This window comes from Hibiscus syriacus, unplaced genomic scaffold (assembly GCF_006381635.1).
Source record: "Hibiscus syriacus cultivar Baekdansim isolate YM2019G1 unplaced genomic scaffold, ASM638163v2 tig00112349_pilon, whole genome shotgun sequence".
NCBI classification, from domain to species: domain Eukaryota; kingdom Viridiplantae; phylum Streptophyta; class Magnoliopsida; order Malvales; family Malvaceae; genus Hibiscus; species Hibiscus syriacus.
In genome coordinates, this window is record NW_024063310.1 from 154,426 (window position 1) to 175,956 (window position 21,531).

Genomic DNA, 21,531 nt, shown 5'->3' on the forward strand with positions numbered 1-21,531 from the left:
AGGTTTGTGATGGTTCGTGATTAATAATAGGGATTAGGGTTTCACTAAAATCTTCTTTTTGCATCGCTGATCTTAATGAAGATTCATATGTGTTATGATGAACCATCGGTAGTGAGAGAAAACAAGTAAGAATTTACCCGAAATTGATACCATGTAGAACGATAATTTACTTAAAAATTAAATTATTTTTAATTTCATACCTCAATCAATAGTTACAATAGATATTTTATACAAGATATTACTAAGAGTCCTGACTAAGGTAAGAGTCCTAACTAAGTTAGAAGTTATCTTTATCTATAATAAAAAACTATAATTAAAAAGAATAAAATTCTAGTAAAACTAAAACTCTTATATGTAATATAAACAACTTCATCCCCGTTAAAAATGGAAGTGTAACACCCCCAATTCTGGGCTAATAGTTTCAGATTTACCCGAGAGGTAAGTAGACCCCATAGATTTCATAATTTAAGTTGTTGGGTTTAATTCAGTTGGATTTGGGCCTAATTAGCCATAAAAAGGAGATTGTTAAATATGAGATAAAAGACCAAGGACTAGAAGTGTAATTAGACCATTGATATAAATTAAAACTAAACTTTAGGGTTTTATATCAAGCTTTCAAGTGATCTTCCCATTTATTCTCTATCCTTTTTATTTCTTCTTCCTTCATTTTCTCCAAGTTGCCATAGCTCCAAGGTATAATCTTGTTTCATTTTTGTCCTAAATGCCCCCAACAACATCTTTTTTGAAGATTCAAGATTTGGGTTTTATTTTACAAGAAAAAGATGGGTTTTCATCATCCAAACATTATGAGGGTGATTCTAAGCTAAAAAAAGGTTCATTTGGGCTTTCTAAATTCAAGGTAGTGTATTTCTAATCCTTTGAAGTATTAAGATTTCATAAATTTCAAGTATTTGCCAATATTTACGTAGTTGAGCATATTAGGGTTCAAATATAATTTCAAGATCAAATTTTTTTAGGTGTTACTGTAACACCCCCAACCCGTATCCGACCCGGATCCGAGTCCGAAGTATCACATTGACATTTCAAAAACCTTTACTTGTATAAAATAGTGAGTAATTAAAATTTATTATTACATATAACTTATTCAAAACCTTTATCGAACTATTCAGAGCTTATACAATATATTATTTTGAATACATGCCAACTAGAACTTTATGTATTAAAATACATATTATTCACCTTTCTTCTGATCTGACCTTTGGTAAGGAGAACTGACCTGTCTTGCTCCAAATTGCTCTTTACTCTTCTCACTTCAGTAACCTACGTGTGAAATAATCACATGCTAAGTCGATGATTTAGTGAGACAATAAACATAAAATATAACTATAGCTTGTAATCATACATGAACAATTACTACTATCACTCATACCCTTATTCATGTAACAAATCCCTATAACACATATGCAATATATATCATTACATACAAAAACATATACACACATATATTCATCACTCATCAGTTCCATCATTAGCCTTATTTCATTATCAATATTATTATCGTTTATATCACTTAATACATATCCTCTTATACCTAGCATTTTAACCAACATTTGCCTCATTTAATCATACAATCCACATATCATCATATAAATCATATAATACTATCCATATCACAAAAGCATACAAATCACATGTAATATATTTGTTGTTTTTTCTTATTAGCCCATGTACACATGTGAAAACTATATATATATGAGTCTATAGAGATTGTGCACTAATTTTGTCACCATAGCTCATATAAATACACCGAAGTGCCACGTAGAATTGCACCGTAGTGCCGCGTAGAAATGCACCGAAGTGCCATATAATATTGTCCCTAAGGACCACATATCATTCCTTAAGAATCATATACATATGCCAAGGATCAAGTATGTGTCTCAAAAGACCTCACACATGTTCCAAAGAATACATATATGTCCCGAAGGACCGCGTAGACCCTCGACTCTTGGCATGCCAACTATACCCTAGCTCTCATGACACATAACATGAGCATCATCATTTATGTCATTTCACATTTTCACATAAACACGTAGTTCACTTTCACATAGCGCGTAGATTATGTCACATAAGTTGAATCACATATACGTATAAACACGTAAATCACTTTCACATATCACGTAGCTCATATTCACTTTTTATACTATTTCACATTTCTTGTCACATTGCTTGTATCTTACTTTTATGTCTTATCATATATATATATATATATATTCACATGTTCATATAATCTATCATTTCATCATCTAAATGTGTGTTCATATAATTCATCTTCCTATATATATATATATCATTTTTCCTATACTTGTATTCACATCATTTATATTCTCCTTATCATAATCTCATATGTCCTGATTAATAGCTTATATCATATATGTATAAAATAACTTATCTCATGTCATATAGCTTATACCTCATTCTATGATATTCACCTAGATCATATCACATCTGTGACACTCATAAACATATGTCACTTCTATTATTTCATTTATATACTAATTTATTTACCTAATTCAATTCATATAGTACCTATAACTTTCTAATATGACTACATAGATTTCCATCATACAACCCATATATCATAATTTTATTTAAGCATATGTATCTTTTCCATCTAACTCATCTTATATGTTCCTATTATCACTTATGTTCAAGTCTCATATCATCATATAGGTCAATATTATCTATCTTGTTTCAATTCTCATTCAATGATATAATTCTATTTACTATTTCACATAAATGTTCATACTACTATTCACTTACCCAACTCACATTCTTATTGTTTATATAACCTTTACACTTGAGTACTTCATTACTATCATTTCTTCTAAACTCGCTTTTTACCATATTCCCATATTATTACCTAATTTATCTCATATCATGTATTCGCGTAATCTTATATTCCATTGCTATATATCTCAAAGATCTTATCACATAACTTCTCTTTTATATTCATATAATTTCTTATCATATCATCATAACATAGCATATCATCATAACATAGCATATATTCATATCAACCATGAAATACATATACAATAACATGTCAACACATACCATAACATATAACTCAGACACTCATAACAAACACATGTTCATGTTCATTCTTCATGCACAATACTATAGAAATTAGACTTGTCACAAGTCTTATTTCCCATTAAACATCATATATAAAATAATACGCACTCACCTTGGCCTCACTAAGTTCCAATCCATTTTTATAATTTCCTCTCTTGTGATCGAATCATAACTTGATAGTTGCTTCGGGACTTGTTTGTGCTCGATATCTATATAATCATACATTGATACATATTAGTATCCAATTGATATACACTAATCTATCATTTCTTAGACCAAAAGAAAGGTATAATTCTATTTCCCTTGAAGTGCATCGATGCATTCTACAGTGTATCGATGCATCCCTTAACATGTGCATCGATGCACTCCTTATGCATTGATGCATTAATTGCATTCGATGTTTCCATTTTTAAGGGTGCATCGATGCACTTCCTGTGCATCGATACACACTGAACAATTTCTGGAAATTTACCCTTGATGCACCGGTGCACATTGAATGTGCATCGATGCACTTCCTGTGCATCGATACATACTGAACAATTTCTAGAAATTTACCCTTGATGCATCGGTGCACATTGAACGTGCATCGATGCACATATCCCAGAATTCATTTTTAAACCCAAAATCTACTCAAATCAACTCAAATACTTCATCTTTCAACCCCTTACATGTTCTTAACTCATATACACATGCTTAAACCAATTTATATCCATATAAACCATCTTTAGCTTCAAAATTCTTTTCCTCATATGTAACTCAAGAATTAAACCAACTTTGCAATATGTTTTAATTCCAATTATATGGCTTCTAACTTCTTAATTAGACCATTGACAAGTCAAATTTAACTTCCAACTCTAGTTATAAACTCTATTTCAAGATTTTACCCAAGAACCTCAAATCTTTAATCCCTCCTAACTCCATCATACTTTGATTTTAAGATAACTTAAGCTTTCCTTAAGCTTAGTTATCATCTAATAATCAAAACCCAACCTTAAAATCAACAATTAATTCATAAACAAAGAAACTCACCTTTGAGCTTGGAGATACGAGAGGAGGAAGAAGAAGGAAGAAAACTCTAGATAATTCTCTTTTCCCACGTGGTTCCTTATCTTATAAAAGGAATATAAAAATCTTACTTGTCAATTGGCCATTTTACCCTTTAATTCATTCAATAATTACTAAATAACCTTCATCATATTTCCAATAAATCATTGAACTATTCCATTATCCTACTTTAATCACCAATTTCTAAAACTTTACAATTTGGTCACTAACCCGGTATTGAGGATGTTACAGTTACTAATGTGTTTTATGACACCTAAGGACCTTAGTTAACTCCCTAAAACTTTAGTGCATGATTTAAAATCAAACTATGGACTTCAGGATGTTTTTTAAGTGTTTTTCGAACCTAAAATAAGCCTTTCAAAGTTCAAGTATCGATATTGGGATGAACAATATCGATGATGTATGAATTGGGGAAAAAATTAGGGATTTTGACTAGAGTATTGATACTGGCAAGGGGAGTATCCATACTGTCCCCGTAGTATCAATATTCAGGTGTCAGTATCGATACTAAGGCCCTAATTTTGCGACAAAGTGCATTTTTGGTACCGACACTCATAGAGGTATCGATACATGACACTTGGGTATCAGTACTACAAGTAGAGTATCGATACTACTCGCTTTGGATTATCAAATTTGACCCGTTTAAGGTTCGTAAGAGCTAAGGATAATCCATAATAGTAAGACTTAGTCCGTGAAGGATGTAAACGACCAAGTATACCTAGAAGCACTCGCAAGAGTAGGTTACATCAAGAATAACCATATTAAGCATAATATGCCAAAGTATCATTATAGGAGACATTCGATAAGTTGTACGATGATTATGTTAGATTGGGGTCAGTTTTCGATGCATGTAAATTTTGGTTTTTACCCCTAGGCTTTTCCGTATCCAAGGTAGGTTGGGGTGTTGATCTGAGATACACGTACATTCCTTCCACCTCACTACTAGAACTACCTCATGTTTGTTGTTTCAGTTATGCATGTCTAGTCTCATCAGTCAGTACTTCAAATATGTTAAAGCTTAGCTTGAAGGTTATGTGAGATCGAGTCAATGCTTCAGTTTGTACAGGAATTATATCGATGCTATGTGACACTGGGTTTCCCTCAGTGATCTACTTGATGGCTATATGAGGACCAAGAGATCATTCAATATGTTTGTGAGAATTACGTCGATGATATGTGACACCGGGTTCCCTCAATAACTAGTGTCTGAGAGCTATGTGAGACCAAATATTAGTCAAATTTGCATTCAAATAATGTACAATATGTCAGGTTTGCATTCAGATAATGCACAGGAGTATTAGTGTGGCATTTAGATAATGTGTAGCATGTTCACTCATTAGGGTTAGAGACCCTTTAGAGGTATACTCATGGCGAGGCCCTTAGGAGGGGATTAAGGGAATAAAGCAGTAAAGCCTTAACTAGGTAGTACTTGATCTAGGTCATGCATGCACTTACTACTTAATATCACGTCTTCAGCATGCTTATGTTTATGAAATTCTTATGTTGCTCTAGATTAGTGATTATACTGCTCGGCTTTGTAAGCTCAGCCTTCGGATGATTTTCGTTGGCAACTCAGTAGCTTGGCAGTTCGTGGAGCGTCGTCGTAACAGGACTTCCATCATCTCTATCGGAGTACTATACTGTAGCTTTAGTGGGCATATGTATTCATAGGACCTTACTTATGTATTTGATTTGTAATATTCAAAATGTATTATTTTGTTTTAAATTATGTGTCACGGAGCCCTGATTTTGTAAAATGATTTTTATAACAGTTATTTATGTTTTAATTATGATATCATTCAGTACGTTTAAAAGAAAATGAACATCATTTGAAATTTAGGGGTTGCCTCGACAGCCTAGTGTGATATTTTAGGCCCAATCGGGTTTAGGGTATTACAAGAAGATATGGGACTCTCATTCTATCTCTTTGATTCCCTATCAATCAGGTCCAAAACTCAGTTAAACCAAGTTCGTTTGAGGGGAGTTAATATGACGCGATACACTTTTTTGGAGCTAGAAATCATTCCAAATGAAGATCGAAGTCTCTGAACCTACTTTTCAAAATAACCCTTTCTCCAATAGTCCTTTCGAACACCAATTGCTCCTCCAGATGTAGGATTAGTGTGAGCCAAGATTGGAACTCGAGAAATTTCCATTAGGGTAATACTTTACTCGGATAAACTTACTAACCAAAGTAGTCAGATTTGTAAATAGTCGTCAACCCTGCTTTGCCAGCAAAGCAATGTTAAACTTTGCCAAGTCACGAAAACATAGGCTGCCCGAATCTTTCAGATAACACAATGACTTCCAAGTACACTAGTGTATGGCCCATTTCCTCTCTGATTTCTGCCACAAAAATCTTGTCATAATGCCATCTAGCTCTGAACACAAAGACCTAAGAAGAAGCAAACAGGTCATGATCGCAAACAAGGGAATGGCCTGCAACACTGATTTAATAAAGACCTTCTTCCTGCCTCGTGATAAAGATCAAACACACCAACTGTGTATGCTGGATGCATGAAGGCCCCTCTTTTATTTATTTTTTTCTCACTATCTAAGGTAACCCCAAATATTTTTCTAGATTGGAGATGCTATCGACCTTAAGGATCGTTTAACATCACTTCTGTTACTATCTGTCACATTCGAGCTGAAGAACAGTTTGAACTTGTCAAAATTAATGGCTTGCCCTGAACTTTCCCCGTATACAAACAATAAGTTCTTCAGAGTTGACGACACCAATGAGTAGCTTCTCCAAATATTAAATTATTGTCTACAAAGAGAGGGTGAGTAATGTTAAGCTATGAAGAACTTGCAGCAAAGAGACTAAACAAGATTCAAGAAAGGCATTCTGTTATTGAAATAGTTCACTACTCTCCTTTATTACACTTACATTTATAGCTCACTACTCTAATAAGGGTGTTCAAAAATATCTGATCAGGTTGACTTAACCCATCGACCAGAATTAAAAAACCATGTATTTTTCTAAAAAATGTTTGGCCCGGGTACCCGACTCGACATTTTTTAGGTCGGGCTCGAATAAAAAAATTACATTTTTGGTACCCGATTACCCGAATGCATGGTTACATTTACTTTTTTATATATTATAATATTACATATTTAACTATCAATAATTTTATATATTAAATTAAACTAATAAAAGTAAAAAAACCCACCAAATAGTTGTATGTTTAATAATTAATATAATATTTTTAATAATATAAGTTTTATTTTTTTAAAAATTTAATAATTTAAAAATGATAAAAAAACAGGTACTCAATTATCCGAATTACAGGTACACAACATCCAAATACTCCGGATACCCCAATATCTGGGTGGGACATGGTACAAGTGTACTCTGCTCTTCGTCAGTACAAGTATCAAGCAATCCTTAAAGACGAAAGACAAACATTTTTTAGATAATTTTAAACCTTGGGAATAAGTACAGTAAGTAAATGATTTATCTCTTCTAATGAAAACCGACCTTGGATAAGACCAATACAGTAGTCGGTAACTTTATCGCCAATAAAGTGCAAAAATTGTTGATAAAACACAACTCCTAAACCATCTTCACAGTAAGCTTTTAGGGTATGTTTGGTTCGATTCATGGAATATAAGATTATTAGTAAGAATAGGATTATCGGCATGAATAGGATTACTGAGAATGTTATATTTTGTGTTTAGTTTGTTTAACAAAAATATAAGATTAAGTGTTTGGTTAAGGAATAAAAGATTATTGAAATGTATATTTTACCAAATGTCCTTATTATATATTTGCTTTTTAACAAGTTGAATTCTACTATAATATTACTATAATTAATTTACATATTTTCTTTAAAAATTTTAAATTAATAAAATTTATATATATTTTTTTACAAAATTAAAAAAATAAATAGGTTTAATGAAATGCTAAAATTTTATTTTAACATGTGAACTTCATATAAAATTCTAATTATGTAATTTTCTTGTAAATCTAAAATAGTTTAAGGATAAATTTATAATTTAACTTCGTATAATTTTTTTATTCAACGGTAAAATAAGGATATTTTTGAAAAAAAATTAAGGGTATTTTAGTCTAAAACACCGGTAATCCAACAATACTTAAGAGAAGACTCAAAAATTAAGGGGTTCACATTCCCGATAATATATCAAAATACCATTGTTAGAAATAAAAGATTACTAAGCGTTGAAAATGTTTATCAACCAAACGGGGAATGACATTCCATTCTCTCGGTAATCTAATATTCTGCCACCAAACGCCCCTTAGGGGCTTATTGATTTAACCACTTTAGTAACTTCATCTCTCATAAATTCCCACAAAAATCCATCATTCATTTTTTGAGTAACCCGTGGTTGTACAGCTTCAAGAACTCTCGAGTCCACAACAGAAGAAGATGTAAAAGATATTCAAAATATTTGCGGGCCACCCTCTCCATCCCTTTGAACCACCGATCGAGGCCATGACACACATGGTTTAACTTTTTTATTGTTGAACCCATCGCTTCTTCCCATAAACAAAGAACTTCACCGTCACTAGACTCCTCGAGTAACCAAGATGCCTCAAAAATGCCAATGTCTAGTAACCTGGGCAATGCTATTTGTCTCTATTAGCAATGGACAATGATCCGATATTGAATGTAAAGATGGGTCAAACGATAGTTCAAAAAAAGAAGGCTCCACTTATTATTAATTAAACCTCTGTCCAACCTTCACGAATGTTCATGTCAGCATGTATTCTTCATTCCCAAGTATACCACGAACCATAGTAACCTACATCGATCAACTCATAGTCCGTCAAAACATGATGAAAAGCCTCAATTTGTCTCTCATTACATAATAGACCCCCTTCCTTCTCATAAGAATAAAGAATTTTGTTGAAGTCTCCTATAACCAGCCAGGGAAGATTAAGCATCGTTCAGCTGCCTAAGCAGGTTCCAGGATTTATGACGTCTAACTTTCTCCGGGGCTCCATAAAAACCAGTGCATCTCTAAACAGAATTGTCAGAACTATCACAAATAATACATCTATATGGGAACTGCAATAAGAATGCAAAGTCACCTCACACGAAGCTTTCCATGGGAGACAAAAAGCTCCAGTACCAAATGCATCTACCTCAATACTGTTAGCAAAACCACAGGATAAGCGAACCCTTTCTATCCTAGATTTCTTTAGCTTAGTTTCCACCAAAAAAAAAACTATAGAGTGGTTAAACTCTCCCAGTGTGTGTCGGAGACGACGAACTGTCTGATATTTCCCCAAACCTTAGACGTTCCATCTGAGAAGTTTCATTGTTTCCGGATGACCTAATCCTTCAGGCCTACCGATATCGTTGAGTTGGAATTGACCGAAACATCCTCCATTTGTATGCTCAATCCTTGGGGTTATTCCTTTATTGTTTTGCAGTGTCCGATTTAACAAAGGGATTCTCTTCATCCGCTGCAGCCATTGTCACATCTGAAGAAACCAAAATACTAGAAGGCAAACCCAAGGAACCCTAAACCTTTGCTTTCAACTAAATTTTACCGAACAGATCTATATAAATAGTTAATCAAATTAGTTGGTCAAACCAGCTAATGGAATCAACATCCAACTATCAGCTATAAGATGTTTGCCAAACACCCCCTTTATATTTTAAACATGGTATTTTCTGTAGTTGATAACCCCGTAAAAAGCCATATTTGATGTCTTTTTACTTAGGTTATTGATTGCTTAAAAGCCCATTTCATTGCATTTAGGATCATTTAGTTGTATTTGGTGGTAATGTTTTGTTGCGACATTTTTTTTATTGACAAAACTGATGATGCTTAATGGAAAGGTCGTGTTTTGTTGATTATGTGCAGGTAAGGAAAGCTAAAGGAAAATTTTGCCGTAGCATGACGGATAAAGAGATATGGAGAACTATTGAAGCTAACGGAGACAACAAAATGCTACAACAATTTTGTATGAAAATTCCTGGGCATAAAAAAGACAGAAATTGAAGATATTTTATGGTGTTATCCAACCCATACGTGAATCTCACCCGCTAGCCCGTCCAACCCACACATGTGAAGGGAATAGTCAATTTTTAAGAGATAAGGATAAAGATAAACAATTACGAGGGGAGTTGGAGAGTTCTTGGGAATTTAAGAGAAATAACTTGAGAGTTAGACTTTATTGTGAAATTAAGAACTTCTTGAAAGTTAGAAAGTCTTTTGTTTTTTAGTTTAAATAAGATATAAGAGAAGAGGAGAAAAAGGAGGCAACAAGAGACAAACAAAGAACTCCGTTATCTTTCATTTTTTGCCTTCTTCAACTTTTTTTGTGGTGTCCTCTATAACCGAGCTTTGAAGGGGTAGCAGCTAGGACCTTGAGAAATGCTAGCATGTTAAGATGGTATATGGTGGTGGAGCTAAGTGTCACGGTAGCAGCTCATTGGGAGTGTTATTCTCTTTGTGCTTTTATTTATTTTTTATCTTATTTTGGGCTTGTACTTAACTCGAATGATCTTGGATGAACTTAGCCACGCCATGAGCTAAATTATTTGGCGTTGGAATTATATTGGATGATTTTATTTTCTGTTAATGGATGATTTGATGTTTTTATGTTTAAAATTTGTTTTGCTCATTGTTGTTAACTTTATGCGTTGTAGCATTGTAAGAGCTTTTAAGAGATTGTTGTTTGCTATAGCGTAATATGATTAGTCTTGTAAGAGCTTTTGAGAGATTGATATTTTCTAAGTACAAATACCTAGTAACGATAGAGCTAGGTTAGATCTACGTGAGCAAGTGAGCCAAATCGGGATAGGGACATTTTAACCTGCCTTAGAGATAAGAAGAAAGTTTCATTCGATTAAAAGAGATAAGATTTAGTTGATAAGCTAGTGTTGCAGTTTACGGTGAGAGGTATTACCGTAGCATTAGTTTTATCAGATTCCTTTCTAGAGAGAATTTAGGAGTATTTTCAGCAAATCTTATCGGGTAGCATACTCATAGGAGCATAGATCATCCGGTCATATCACAAATATTATTGTCATATCAAATCCATGCCAATTACCCCTAGAGGAGCTTGACTGTGCGAGGTTGTCAGTTTTATCTCAACTTTCAAGGTTAAATTTATTTTACTGCTTCACAACTTTTTACAATTTACTTAAAATTCTTGCCTCAACACATTTTTATATTTTTTCAAACTTTCACCACAACAATTTCACTCCACTTTACACCATACTTGTCACAGTATTCCATCAACCTTTATACATACCATCTACAAAAACATCAATTTCATTTGTTCATACCATTATACATATATATTTAGATTTAATTAGTGCCACCTTTTTGCTATAACTTGCTTTTAAAATACCTCTAATTCCTGTGGAGATGATACTCACTCAATATTATATTATTTACATCGATTGTGTATACTTGCACATATTTACGTGCTACAACACTATATATTTACACATGATCAACAATCATCAACGTACGACAAGATTCTTGTTTTGGATGGTGTGATTCACTAACATAGAGTGATGAATGTGCATAGCAAGAAATGATCACTCACCTTCAGCTTTGCTGCATTCCAAACCCAAATAAGGTATTTTATCTAGTATATTACTGTAATATTTTGTGGAACTAACAACCTTATATATCAAAGTCGACATTTATCTGGTTTGAATATTTAAAAGTTGTTTTATATCCTATTTGCATGTCCCAGTAAACATTTACGGTGAATTCCTAGCCATAAGTATAATGTAGGGGCTGTATAATATTGTCGAGATCCATTGGAAATGATATCCTATATTGTTTTGACTTGATATGAATTTTATATTTTCCTATTTGCTTTTAAGCCTATAAAAGTTTTACGTGTTCTTTTTTCTTTTCACTTTTTCTTTGAGGGATCCCTGTTGTTCTTTTTTCTTTTCACTTTTTTTTGAGGGATTTCTATCGTCTGAAGGAACTATTTTCGGGCAATATTTGTTTTTGTTCAATATTTTTTTTATAGAAGTTGTACATGCTTTAAATATAATATGCGTTTTCATTTAGTTTGGCTTCTCTTTGAACCTTGCTTGCCGGTACTGTACCTAAGGCCACATTATTTGACATACACTTGTTCTCTTCTTTAATTCCCACTGAGTTGATTTTTTTCACCAAGTTTTGGTTATTAGCGCCAGTGATGGTGGACTTCTAAATGAATTTGCTCGTCATTCTTCTGTTGAACAGATTGACATATGTGAGCTTTGAAACTTAATAGAAAAATGTTTTTTTATTTGTTTTGCTTAAGAAGAAGAAGAAAGAATAAGAAGAAGAAGAAGAAGAAGAAGGGGAGAGTTAACGGGAGTTAAGTACCACGTCAGCTAAAACTAACAAGAGGTAACGACAGTGATCTTACTGAAAACATAAAAGTTCGATAATTGTTTATACCTTAAATTTAATTGCAAATATTTATTATGTTATAATAATAATTGATTCTAATTTAAATGACTTTCTATAACTATAACTATAACTATAAATATAACTATAACTATATATATATATCTCTCTCTCTTCATATTTTTGTATATGCGATATACATAGACTCGAGTCAAATTTAAAAACCAATTTACTAATTACTAAACAATTTGAATTATACAAATATTTGAGTCTATTTTTTAAATTTAATTTTTATTTAATTTTTTTAATCAAATTTATAAAATTACAAGTCAAATCAAGTCGAATTGAATTTTTAAACGTCAAGTCAAGTAGAAAAAAAATGGCTGTCTCTTTTTCTATATATATAGATAAGGGGAGGTAAGATAGTAGACTACCCCCAACACCAAATTAAGAATAACTTTCGTAAGAGATCTGCAAATTATGAAATACAAAAAAAAACTAATATTTTTAACTTAATCGAATTTTGAATCACAAACTCTTATAAAGCGTGGGAGCCATCGTATTGTTACGTGTCAAAATTATACTCGCAGGACCACCAAAATTATTGGTTTTGCTTGCGCACCCAAACATTGCCCTCTCAACCCTCCTTCCGTCAACCTTCCCCTCGTTCAGCTGCGACTCCAAACCTCCCTCCTAACCTTACCTTCGAATCCGAACCTCAATTTTGCCCCTCTGTTCGTTGAAAATTTTGCACTCTATTTTGATCACTTTATCGCTCTCTCTCTCTCCATCTTTATCTTCGAGCTAAAACAAAAACGCCCAATTTCCAAACCCTAACAAATTTTCTCACGATTTTGATACTCTTTCAGGGATCGTTTTTTCGAGCTCCATTTCAATGGCCTCGCCACTCCATTGTAAGTTTATTTATCCTCTCTCTCTCTCTCTCTCTCTATAGCCCTAATGTATTTTTTTGCCAAGTTTTTTTTGTATGAGATGTTGAATCGATGGTCCGGATTTGATAGATTAGGGCTGGTCAGTTGTGTTGTTTGTGTTTCGTTCTAGTGACGAGGATTGCTTGCTGCCTTTTGGATCCTCTTTTGTATGTTAGGTTAGAAATGTTCGATTTTTACGGAAATTTTGAGTTTAGTATCTGTTTGTTTGCCGGGAAAAGGGAGGGAGGGATGACTGGGATCTTCATCGTGGGGAATTGCAAATTTTAAATTGAGCTGAGGTTGTAGTGATTCTTTTCTTTCTTCTATACGAAAGGTTAATGTTTTCTCTTTTTAAACAATCTAGTTTCAAGAATTTGTCATTACTAGTGAATTTATGTCCGTACTTCACCTGTAGTATCCTACTTTGTTGCTTCTCGAGTTTTTTTTTTTTGGAGTTCTTTGACATTGATATGGTAGCCTTTGATGTTTTGTTTTTTGTTAATAGGGAGGTTTCCTTTTCCTCTGGCTGATGAGTTCTTTGACATTGGTTTTATTACTGGCGTTCTGTTATCCGTATCTGTATGTACCTGATTTGTCAGACTGCTAACTTCAAATAAGCGCATCTGAATTTATTGATTTAAGTAAACCACCTTTCATTAATTTTCATTAATATGAAGCTTGTGTTTCATGCTCATTATTGAGCGTGGCACCTAAATTGGCAATATAACAAATACGAACTGTGCCATTAGATTGTTATACCAACTGAAGAAAAGAAAGGTGGAACAATTTGCATGAGTAGATAGTTGCCTTAACTTGAAGCATCTTTTGTTTCCATGAAGAGATGATATGTTAGACTTTATCCATGCAGGAAACATCACAACCAGGGTGAATGTTTAAATGTACAGATGAGGTTTGTTTCCAATTTTTCTTGGATTTAAAGAAGGATTCTTATGGTTGCGTGGCATATAACGGAACTGAAAGCATGTTAAGAATTTAACTTAGTTCTAATTATTTTAGGAAGTGATTTTTCTCTCAAACCATTAGCTGCTGAGTATTTTTGGCTTGGATTATCTCTATGCCTGGCAACGAAGTTGGGGACAGGATCCATAATTTCCTTGGTCAGAGGGTTCCCAAGGCCAGCATCATTCGCCGTACCTTGACACTTCCTGGCATGGCTTAAGTAACAATCTATGGGTTGGAGGCCAGAGACAAGTTGGTGGACCTCTTGTTTCCAGTTTGAAGAATTTTAGTGCACATCAATTAGGTAATATGCAGGCATCTTGATTGTTAAGTTTCTGCTCTCTTTTGTTACTGCAATTTCGATTTTAGAGCATGGTTGTAGCATGCTTCCTGACCACTGTTCAATTGACTTCGTTATACTCTTTTGGAATTAGTTGATTCTGATGGAGGATATGGTGGTCAGTCTTCAAACCAGCCTCATGACATGAACTTCACTCAATCTGGTTTGAAGCCTGAGATAGCTAGAAGTCAATTACAAACCCAATCACCAAATGCAAATGGCTATTTTCTAGGGCATCAGGCTCTTCAGACAAGGCAGAATGAAACAAACTTTTTGGGAATGGATGCAGTATCTAGATGCTTATCACCTCTTGATTCACAGATAGGAAATGGTCCTAATCTTCAGAAGAAAAATTCCCTGAGGTTGGAAACTACTCAATCTCCTGTAAATTATGATTTTTTTGGAGGGCAACAGCAAATTACTGCACAGCATTCTGGCATGATCCAGCCTTTGTCTAGGCAGCAATCAGGGATGAATGACATGCAGCTATTGCAGCAACAGCAACATGCTATGCTTAAACAAATGCATGAATTACAGAGGCAACAACTCCTGAAGTCACAGTTTCAGTTACCGGAAACAAGGCCGTTGAGCTCCGCAAATCAGGTTTCCTCTACTGTAAAACAGGGATTTTGTAGCCTTTCTCCAGCTCCAATCAATGGCCTTCCTCTCCATGATGCTTCAAATTATTCTTGGCAGCCTGAGCACATGACACCAAATGCAAATTGGCTGCAGCATGGTGCATCTCCAGCCATGCATGTATCCTCTGGAGGATTTACGTTTCCCCCTGAGCAAGGGCAAGTGTCTTTGATGGGTTCGGTTCCTCAACAGGTTGATCAATCCTTTTATGGGATCTCAACTGGTGGTGCAAGAAGAAACCCATATCACCATTCTCCTGTCCAAGCGGATAAGCCTTCAATGCAGCAGGTGCCAGCCAGCAGTAATTCTTTTCCAGTTAATCAGTATGCCGTAACTATAGATCAAGTTGGCTTGCTAGATGAAACTTTGGTTTCTAGACAGGATGATCAGGGTGGAAATGTGTTTGGGGCTGCAGCAGGACAAGGCTTAAATATTGGATTTCATTCAGAAAATTTGCAGGAAATGACTATCCAGCCAAAAAACGAGGTGATGCAGGAGTCTTGTGGAAGGCAAGAACTTCGTGGTCCATCGGAAATATTCCTGGATAAGTCAGAGATTCAGGCTGCTCCCTCACAGAGTGTGGCTACACTAGATGAAACAGAAGAAAAGATCTTATTTGGTTCAGATGATAGTGTGTGGGATATCTTTGGAAGGAGCACCAACATGGGCTCATTGTTGGATGGTACGGACTCATTCGGGGGACTGCCTTCTTTGCAAAGTGGCAGTTGGAGTGCACTTATGCAGTCTGCTGTAGCAGAAACATCTAGTAATGATTTAGGGGTACAGGAAGAGTGGGGTGGTTTAGGTGTGCAGAATAGTGGATCTCCAAATGGGAATATTCCATCACAAATTGTCAATGATGGCAGCAAAAATCAGTTGGCTTGGGATGATAACAAATTGCAGCTTGCGTCGACATCAAACTCTAAACCTTTTCCAATGTCTAGTGATGCCAATATCAATCTTGACTTTTTTAGCATCCCTGGGGTTCAGCAATCAGGAGTCCAGATTGCAAATGAACAGACTGAGAAAATGCATAATTACTCATCTCAGAAATTTGTTCAACAGTTAACAGAAGAAAGAGGCAAAAGGTTAGGTTGCAGTCCGCTACAAAAGCCTGTAGCTGAAAGTGTGCAATTCTTTGGAAATGTTGCTCACTCTCCTAATGTGCAAGTAAGCGCCAAGAACATTTCAGGTCACCAACAAGACATAGCTGTACATAACATGTGTGTTCAGCCACATAATAAGCCAAACGGTTGGAACTTCATTGACTCTACATCACATAGAGGTGATGCTATATCAAGAAGTCAGGATATTGGTTCTCAGAATAATGATCATAGAAGTGCAATTTATGAGGAAAAAGGCCATGGTTCTGCAATCGATCATTCCATTTCTGATGCAAATATTGAACGGGGAAATTTAAATTCCAGCTTGAGAAGCCTACATGTGAATAGAGAATGTTCTGACTTGGATAATGTTGCTGCAGTAGCAGATTCAAGAACCAAAAAGGTCACTGAAAGCTGCCAGCAACTTCCAAACAATCATAATGGTTGATCTCAGGAAAAATACTGATTCTAAATTAAACTGTGTCCAAAGCAATGTTCAAGCAAAATATCAGCACAATCAGGATAAGAATCCCAAAGCTTTTGATTCATCTGGAAATGATTGCTTGGAGAAGGGAGCATATGACGATGAAGCAAATATGTTGGACAATCACAATGTCAAAGAAACTAGCAATGACAGTTTTCACCCAAACTCATTCCACCATTCTTCTATTGGTGGCATGAGAGACAATGTCTGGATGGATGTAAATGATTCACGTGGAGGAAAACAGAAGTCACCTGTTCGTATCAGTCATAAGCCTTCTGGAATCCGTAAATTTCAGTATCATCCTATGGGGGATCTAGATATGGAGGCTGAACCGTCATATGGAACTAAAAGTGTTGCACATTCACAGGAAACATCCCAACATGTTTCGCAAGGATTGAAAGGTCACAACCAAGGATACTTTGGGCAGTCAAAATTTACTAGTTATAGTGCTAGAGAGCCTATAGAATCTGAGAAGGTAATTTTTGGCGTGGAATTGCCAACTTTTTTTTTTCTGTTCCCTGTACAACTGCTGAAATTTGCTTTATTTTTAAGAGTAACGAAATTCTTGGAAGGCTAAACAATTTTTATTAATTTTCTCCTACTTAGGGGTGTTTTCCTAGCATTCACGCAAATGAGGTACCTTCAAAAAGATTGAATCAGGGTTCTGCTTCTGACAGATATTTTGTTGGTTCTGTGCCAAACAATACAACTCCAGTGAGGTAGTTGAATATTTGTACTTATTTTTTTAGCTTGAGTTGAACTTCATGCTTTTTGAAATTTTTATTGTTTGTGATAATTTAGCTACAAATAATGTTCTCTTTGGTTGTTAAAACTACAATAGTAAAAACATATTCAGCATATATATTTGCTATCTGATTTTCTTTTTGGTAAAGCTGGCACTTTAGCTTTCATTATTATTATTTTTCTTGTGTTGGTTTTCTTATTTACTTTCTATTTTGCTCTTAATATTTCAATATTTCACAGTCAAAGCATGCTGGAGCTTCTTCCTAAGTTTGATCAGCCAAGAGAACATGGTACTGCAACACTCGTAAGCTCTTCTGAACACAATCTATCATCTGAAATGCCAGATACAGAAACTTCTGATGGATCTGTGGGCCAGTTTCAGCATAATAGGCCTTCTACTTCCCAAGGTTTTGGTTTACAGTTGGGTCTTCCATCTCAAAGGTTTATCATTCCTGATCGTGCAATCTCATCTCAGAGTTCTCCCCAAGTAGTTAATTCTTTAAATTCAGTTCATGTCACTTCTGAGGTAGAAAGGAAGGGTCATGCATGGTTGGATCCAAAAACTTCTGTTCAGTCCTCAACTTATGGAACATCCTCTGGAGACTTTAGGAATAACATTTCAAGTGGTTCTGATTTCTATTTAAAAGGTCTTCAAAGCCAGCATGTTCCTAGTGTGAGTAGTCAGGCAACTTCAAGTGCATCTATGAATGCACCTTTTGGCAGGTTGGCATCTCTGCCCAAGCAAACTGATGACTCTTCTGAGAGAGCTCAAACTAGTCAATTGCGCAGGAAACCAGCACCTCGCATACCTAAAACTGCTGCAGATAACAATCTTGCTTCCTCAGAGACTTCTCGGCCAAGTAGTAGCGTCCAAATCCACGCAGGGGATCCAGGCCAGCAATATCCAGTTTTGGAAGCTCTTCCAGCTTCCCAACCATCTGTTACATCCGAAACTCCAAAGCCAGGTTCTTTTACCAAAATGCCCGTTGGGTGGACCAGTGTTTCCGCCCCACATCTACTATTAGCACAGTCATCTCAGGCCTCCCAAAATTTGTTTAATCATCAATCAAACATTAACTCTGAAACAACTCTTCCTGGAACAAAGAAGCTAGACAATCAAATTGCTGAGGCAGGAGATTGTAATCAATCTGAGTTGCCTGCAGGCTCTGCTAAGCCACAGAGCTTTGTTGGAGAGGAGCCACCAGCAAAAGATCAGCAGTTATTGGCAGAGAATGGTCCCAGCCACATCCTGCAACTATCCCCCGAAAGATCAATGCTCTTGGCCACTCTTTGAGTCCAAATAATACTGTAAATCAAAATCATTCATTGTTGCGTCAGGTGCAGTCCATGAAAGATATAGAGATTGAACCAAGTAATAGGAACGTCAAAAGATTTAAAGGCCCAAGTCTAGACTCTGCTTTGAATACTCATCAGGTAAGTTCTGAAAGTGCGGAGCAGTTATCTTATGGATCTGATACTATGATGAAAGATGCTCAGGTCAATTGTCTGTCAGCTCCTTCTAATGATATCCTGGCATTCACTCAGAATGATTCCCAGCATATCTCTAGTGCTGATAATTCATCTGGTAATCTCAAGGGCAGACTCTCTGAAATAAGTCCCCAGATGGCTCTATCCTGGTTTGATCGGCATGGAACATTCAAGAATGAGCAAATGTCCTCCCCATTTGATGCTCGAAAAATTGCCATGAAGGCTGCTGAAAAATCAGTCATTGTTGCTACGCCTTCTGAAAGTTCACATGCTCTTCATTCAAGTGAGCAGGTTATTGCTGCTGCTGATGTTAGTCAGCTAGATAATGCCTGTAGAAACTCGAAGCCGATATCGAGTAAGCAGATCTCCTCTCAATCACTGCCTCCTGATATCACAAATCAGGATTCGGTTGTGGTGAAAGCAAAAAAGCGTAAAAGTATGGCATTTGAGCTTCTACCATGGCATAGAGAAGTAACACAAGTTTCTAAAAAATCTCATAACATCAGGTGATTGGAATAAATAACCCATTTTCTGCAGTTACTTTTAGCAGTATAGATGTCAGTGACCAAAAGCACTAAAGTATTTCCCGATATTGTCTGCAAAAATCATTTGCTCCCCTCTTACCATGTTTATGTTTTTCTTAATTTTGTAATTATATTGAAGTTTTCTGTTGACCACAGTTCGGCAGAGGTGGAATGGGCGCGTGTAGCAAATCGATTTATTGAGAAGGTTTGTTCGGTGTTTTAACCGTTTTACTTTGCTGTAATCTTGTTCTTTCCTAGAACTGGGACAGTTTTTAGCTCAAGGACATTGATCTTATCACAGGTTGAAGATGAACCTGAAATGATTGAAGATTGGACTCCAGTGGTTAGATCAAGAAGAAGGTTAATCTTGACAGGGCAACTTATGCAGCAACTACTTCGTGCTCCTCCAAGAGTATTTCTTTCTGCCGGTGCTAGCAAAAATTATGAGGCTTTGGTCTATTTTGTTGCCAGATCAGTCTTAGGAGATGCATGCAGCACAGCATTTGTACCGGAAAGTGATACTGCTGTTTGTTCTGAGAGTGAAAGCACGTAAGAACATGTTAATATTGTTTGGAATCCTTGAATCCTGTTTTTACTGATCTTATCTGCTGATCATTGTTGCTATTAACTGATACTATCTGACGGATTTTTTTTCTTTTGATTTGCTTTTAGCTTCTTGGAAAAGCTTAAGGAGAGAAACCAGTCCACCTTAAACGCGACAGAAGATTTTATCAGCAGAGCAAAAAAGCTTGAAAATTATTTACAGAGGTAACTCACATCTAGTTCTCGCAAATTTCTTTTATGCATGTTATTTCTTTTGTTGGTCGTTTGCAACATTGTTATTAATGGGTGAACACCTTATTTTTAATTATGAAGTTCAATGTTTGTGGTAAGAATTTCCCCTCACAGACCACCCATTAAATTTGATTTTTTTGTTGTCGTCATGGGTTTGCCGATGTGTCATAGGTGAATTTATCAGTAAGGTGCGCTCTTAAACAAGCAAAATTATGCAGAAGGGGCTTCTTTGTCAGTTCTGTTGGTTTCCCTTTACCGATCTTAGTATTTGCCCAACATAGGCTTGATAATCGTTTGGCTCTTGAGGTGCATTATGCCTTTTGAAAGTATGCTGCCGTGTATGTTTCTTGGTTATTTTGCTTAGGTGTTTAACCACAATATTATTTTTTGCTACGATTTGCATATGTTCGAAACAAAAGTTCACTAGGCCCATTTGATGGCCGTGCCAGTGCCAATTATCTTATCTCCAAATGTTTCCACTTTTTTATGCAGTCTGGATAAGAGAGCCTCAATCTTGGACCTAAGATTGGAATGCCAGGATCAAGAGAAGGTTTCCGTCATCAATCGTTTTGCCAGGTTCCATGGTCGTGGGCAAGCTGACGGGGCTGAAACTTCATCCTCCTATGCGATTGCTAATTCTCACAAATTCTTCTCCCAGAGATACGTAGTTGCTCTACCAATGCCCCGTAATCTCCCTGACAGAGTACAATGTCTTTCCCTTTGATCATTGCTTGAATGATTTTTTTCCTTCCAAATTTAAAATCAATGATGGGATCTTTCCATCGGGGGCCATTCGTGTTAGTTTCTGAATATATATATATATATATATATATATATATTACTTCTGAATACTTGTCTGGAAATGTCGAGAGAGTTTAGGGTAAAGCCCCATGATTTTTGGTAAATGGGGAACAAAAAAAAAGCTCAGTCTTGAGGTAAAAAAAATATTGTATTTATTATTGAACCTTTTGGATGCCTTTCATTCATAAGAAAAGGGTTCATGCATTTCTCATCCTCTCTG

General features: G+C 35.5%; 2 protein-coding genes across 2 annotated transcripts in view; both read left to right on the forward strand.

Annotated features, from left to right (window-relative positions):
- The first annotated feature begins 511 nt into the window (after window positions 1–511).
- LOC120178435 (plant intracellular Ras-group-related LRR protein 7-like) overlaps window positions 512–21,531 on the forward strand; it is a 30,634-nt gene continuing 9,614 nt past the window's right edge. The window contains 3 exon segments of the mRNA XM_039184279.1: window positions 512–524; window positions 13,483–13,490; window positions 19,747–19,748. The gene's annotated coding sequence lies outside the window, so the exon portion shown is untranslated.
- On the forward strand, window positions 14,547–21,388 carry LOC120178436 (the record flags this gene model as incomplete). Its single annotated transcript, XM_039184280.1, is given in 10 exon segments — window positions 14,547–14,700; window positions 14,831–16,920; window positions 16,922–17,434; window positions 17,566–17,678; window positions 17,944–18,994; window positions 18,997–19,697; window positions 19,872–19,920; window positions 20,017–20,264; window positions 20,388–20,483; window positions 21,003–21,388. Coding segments are annotated over 10 exon segments (5,247 nt in total), but the record flags the coding sequence as incomplete, so codon positions are not given.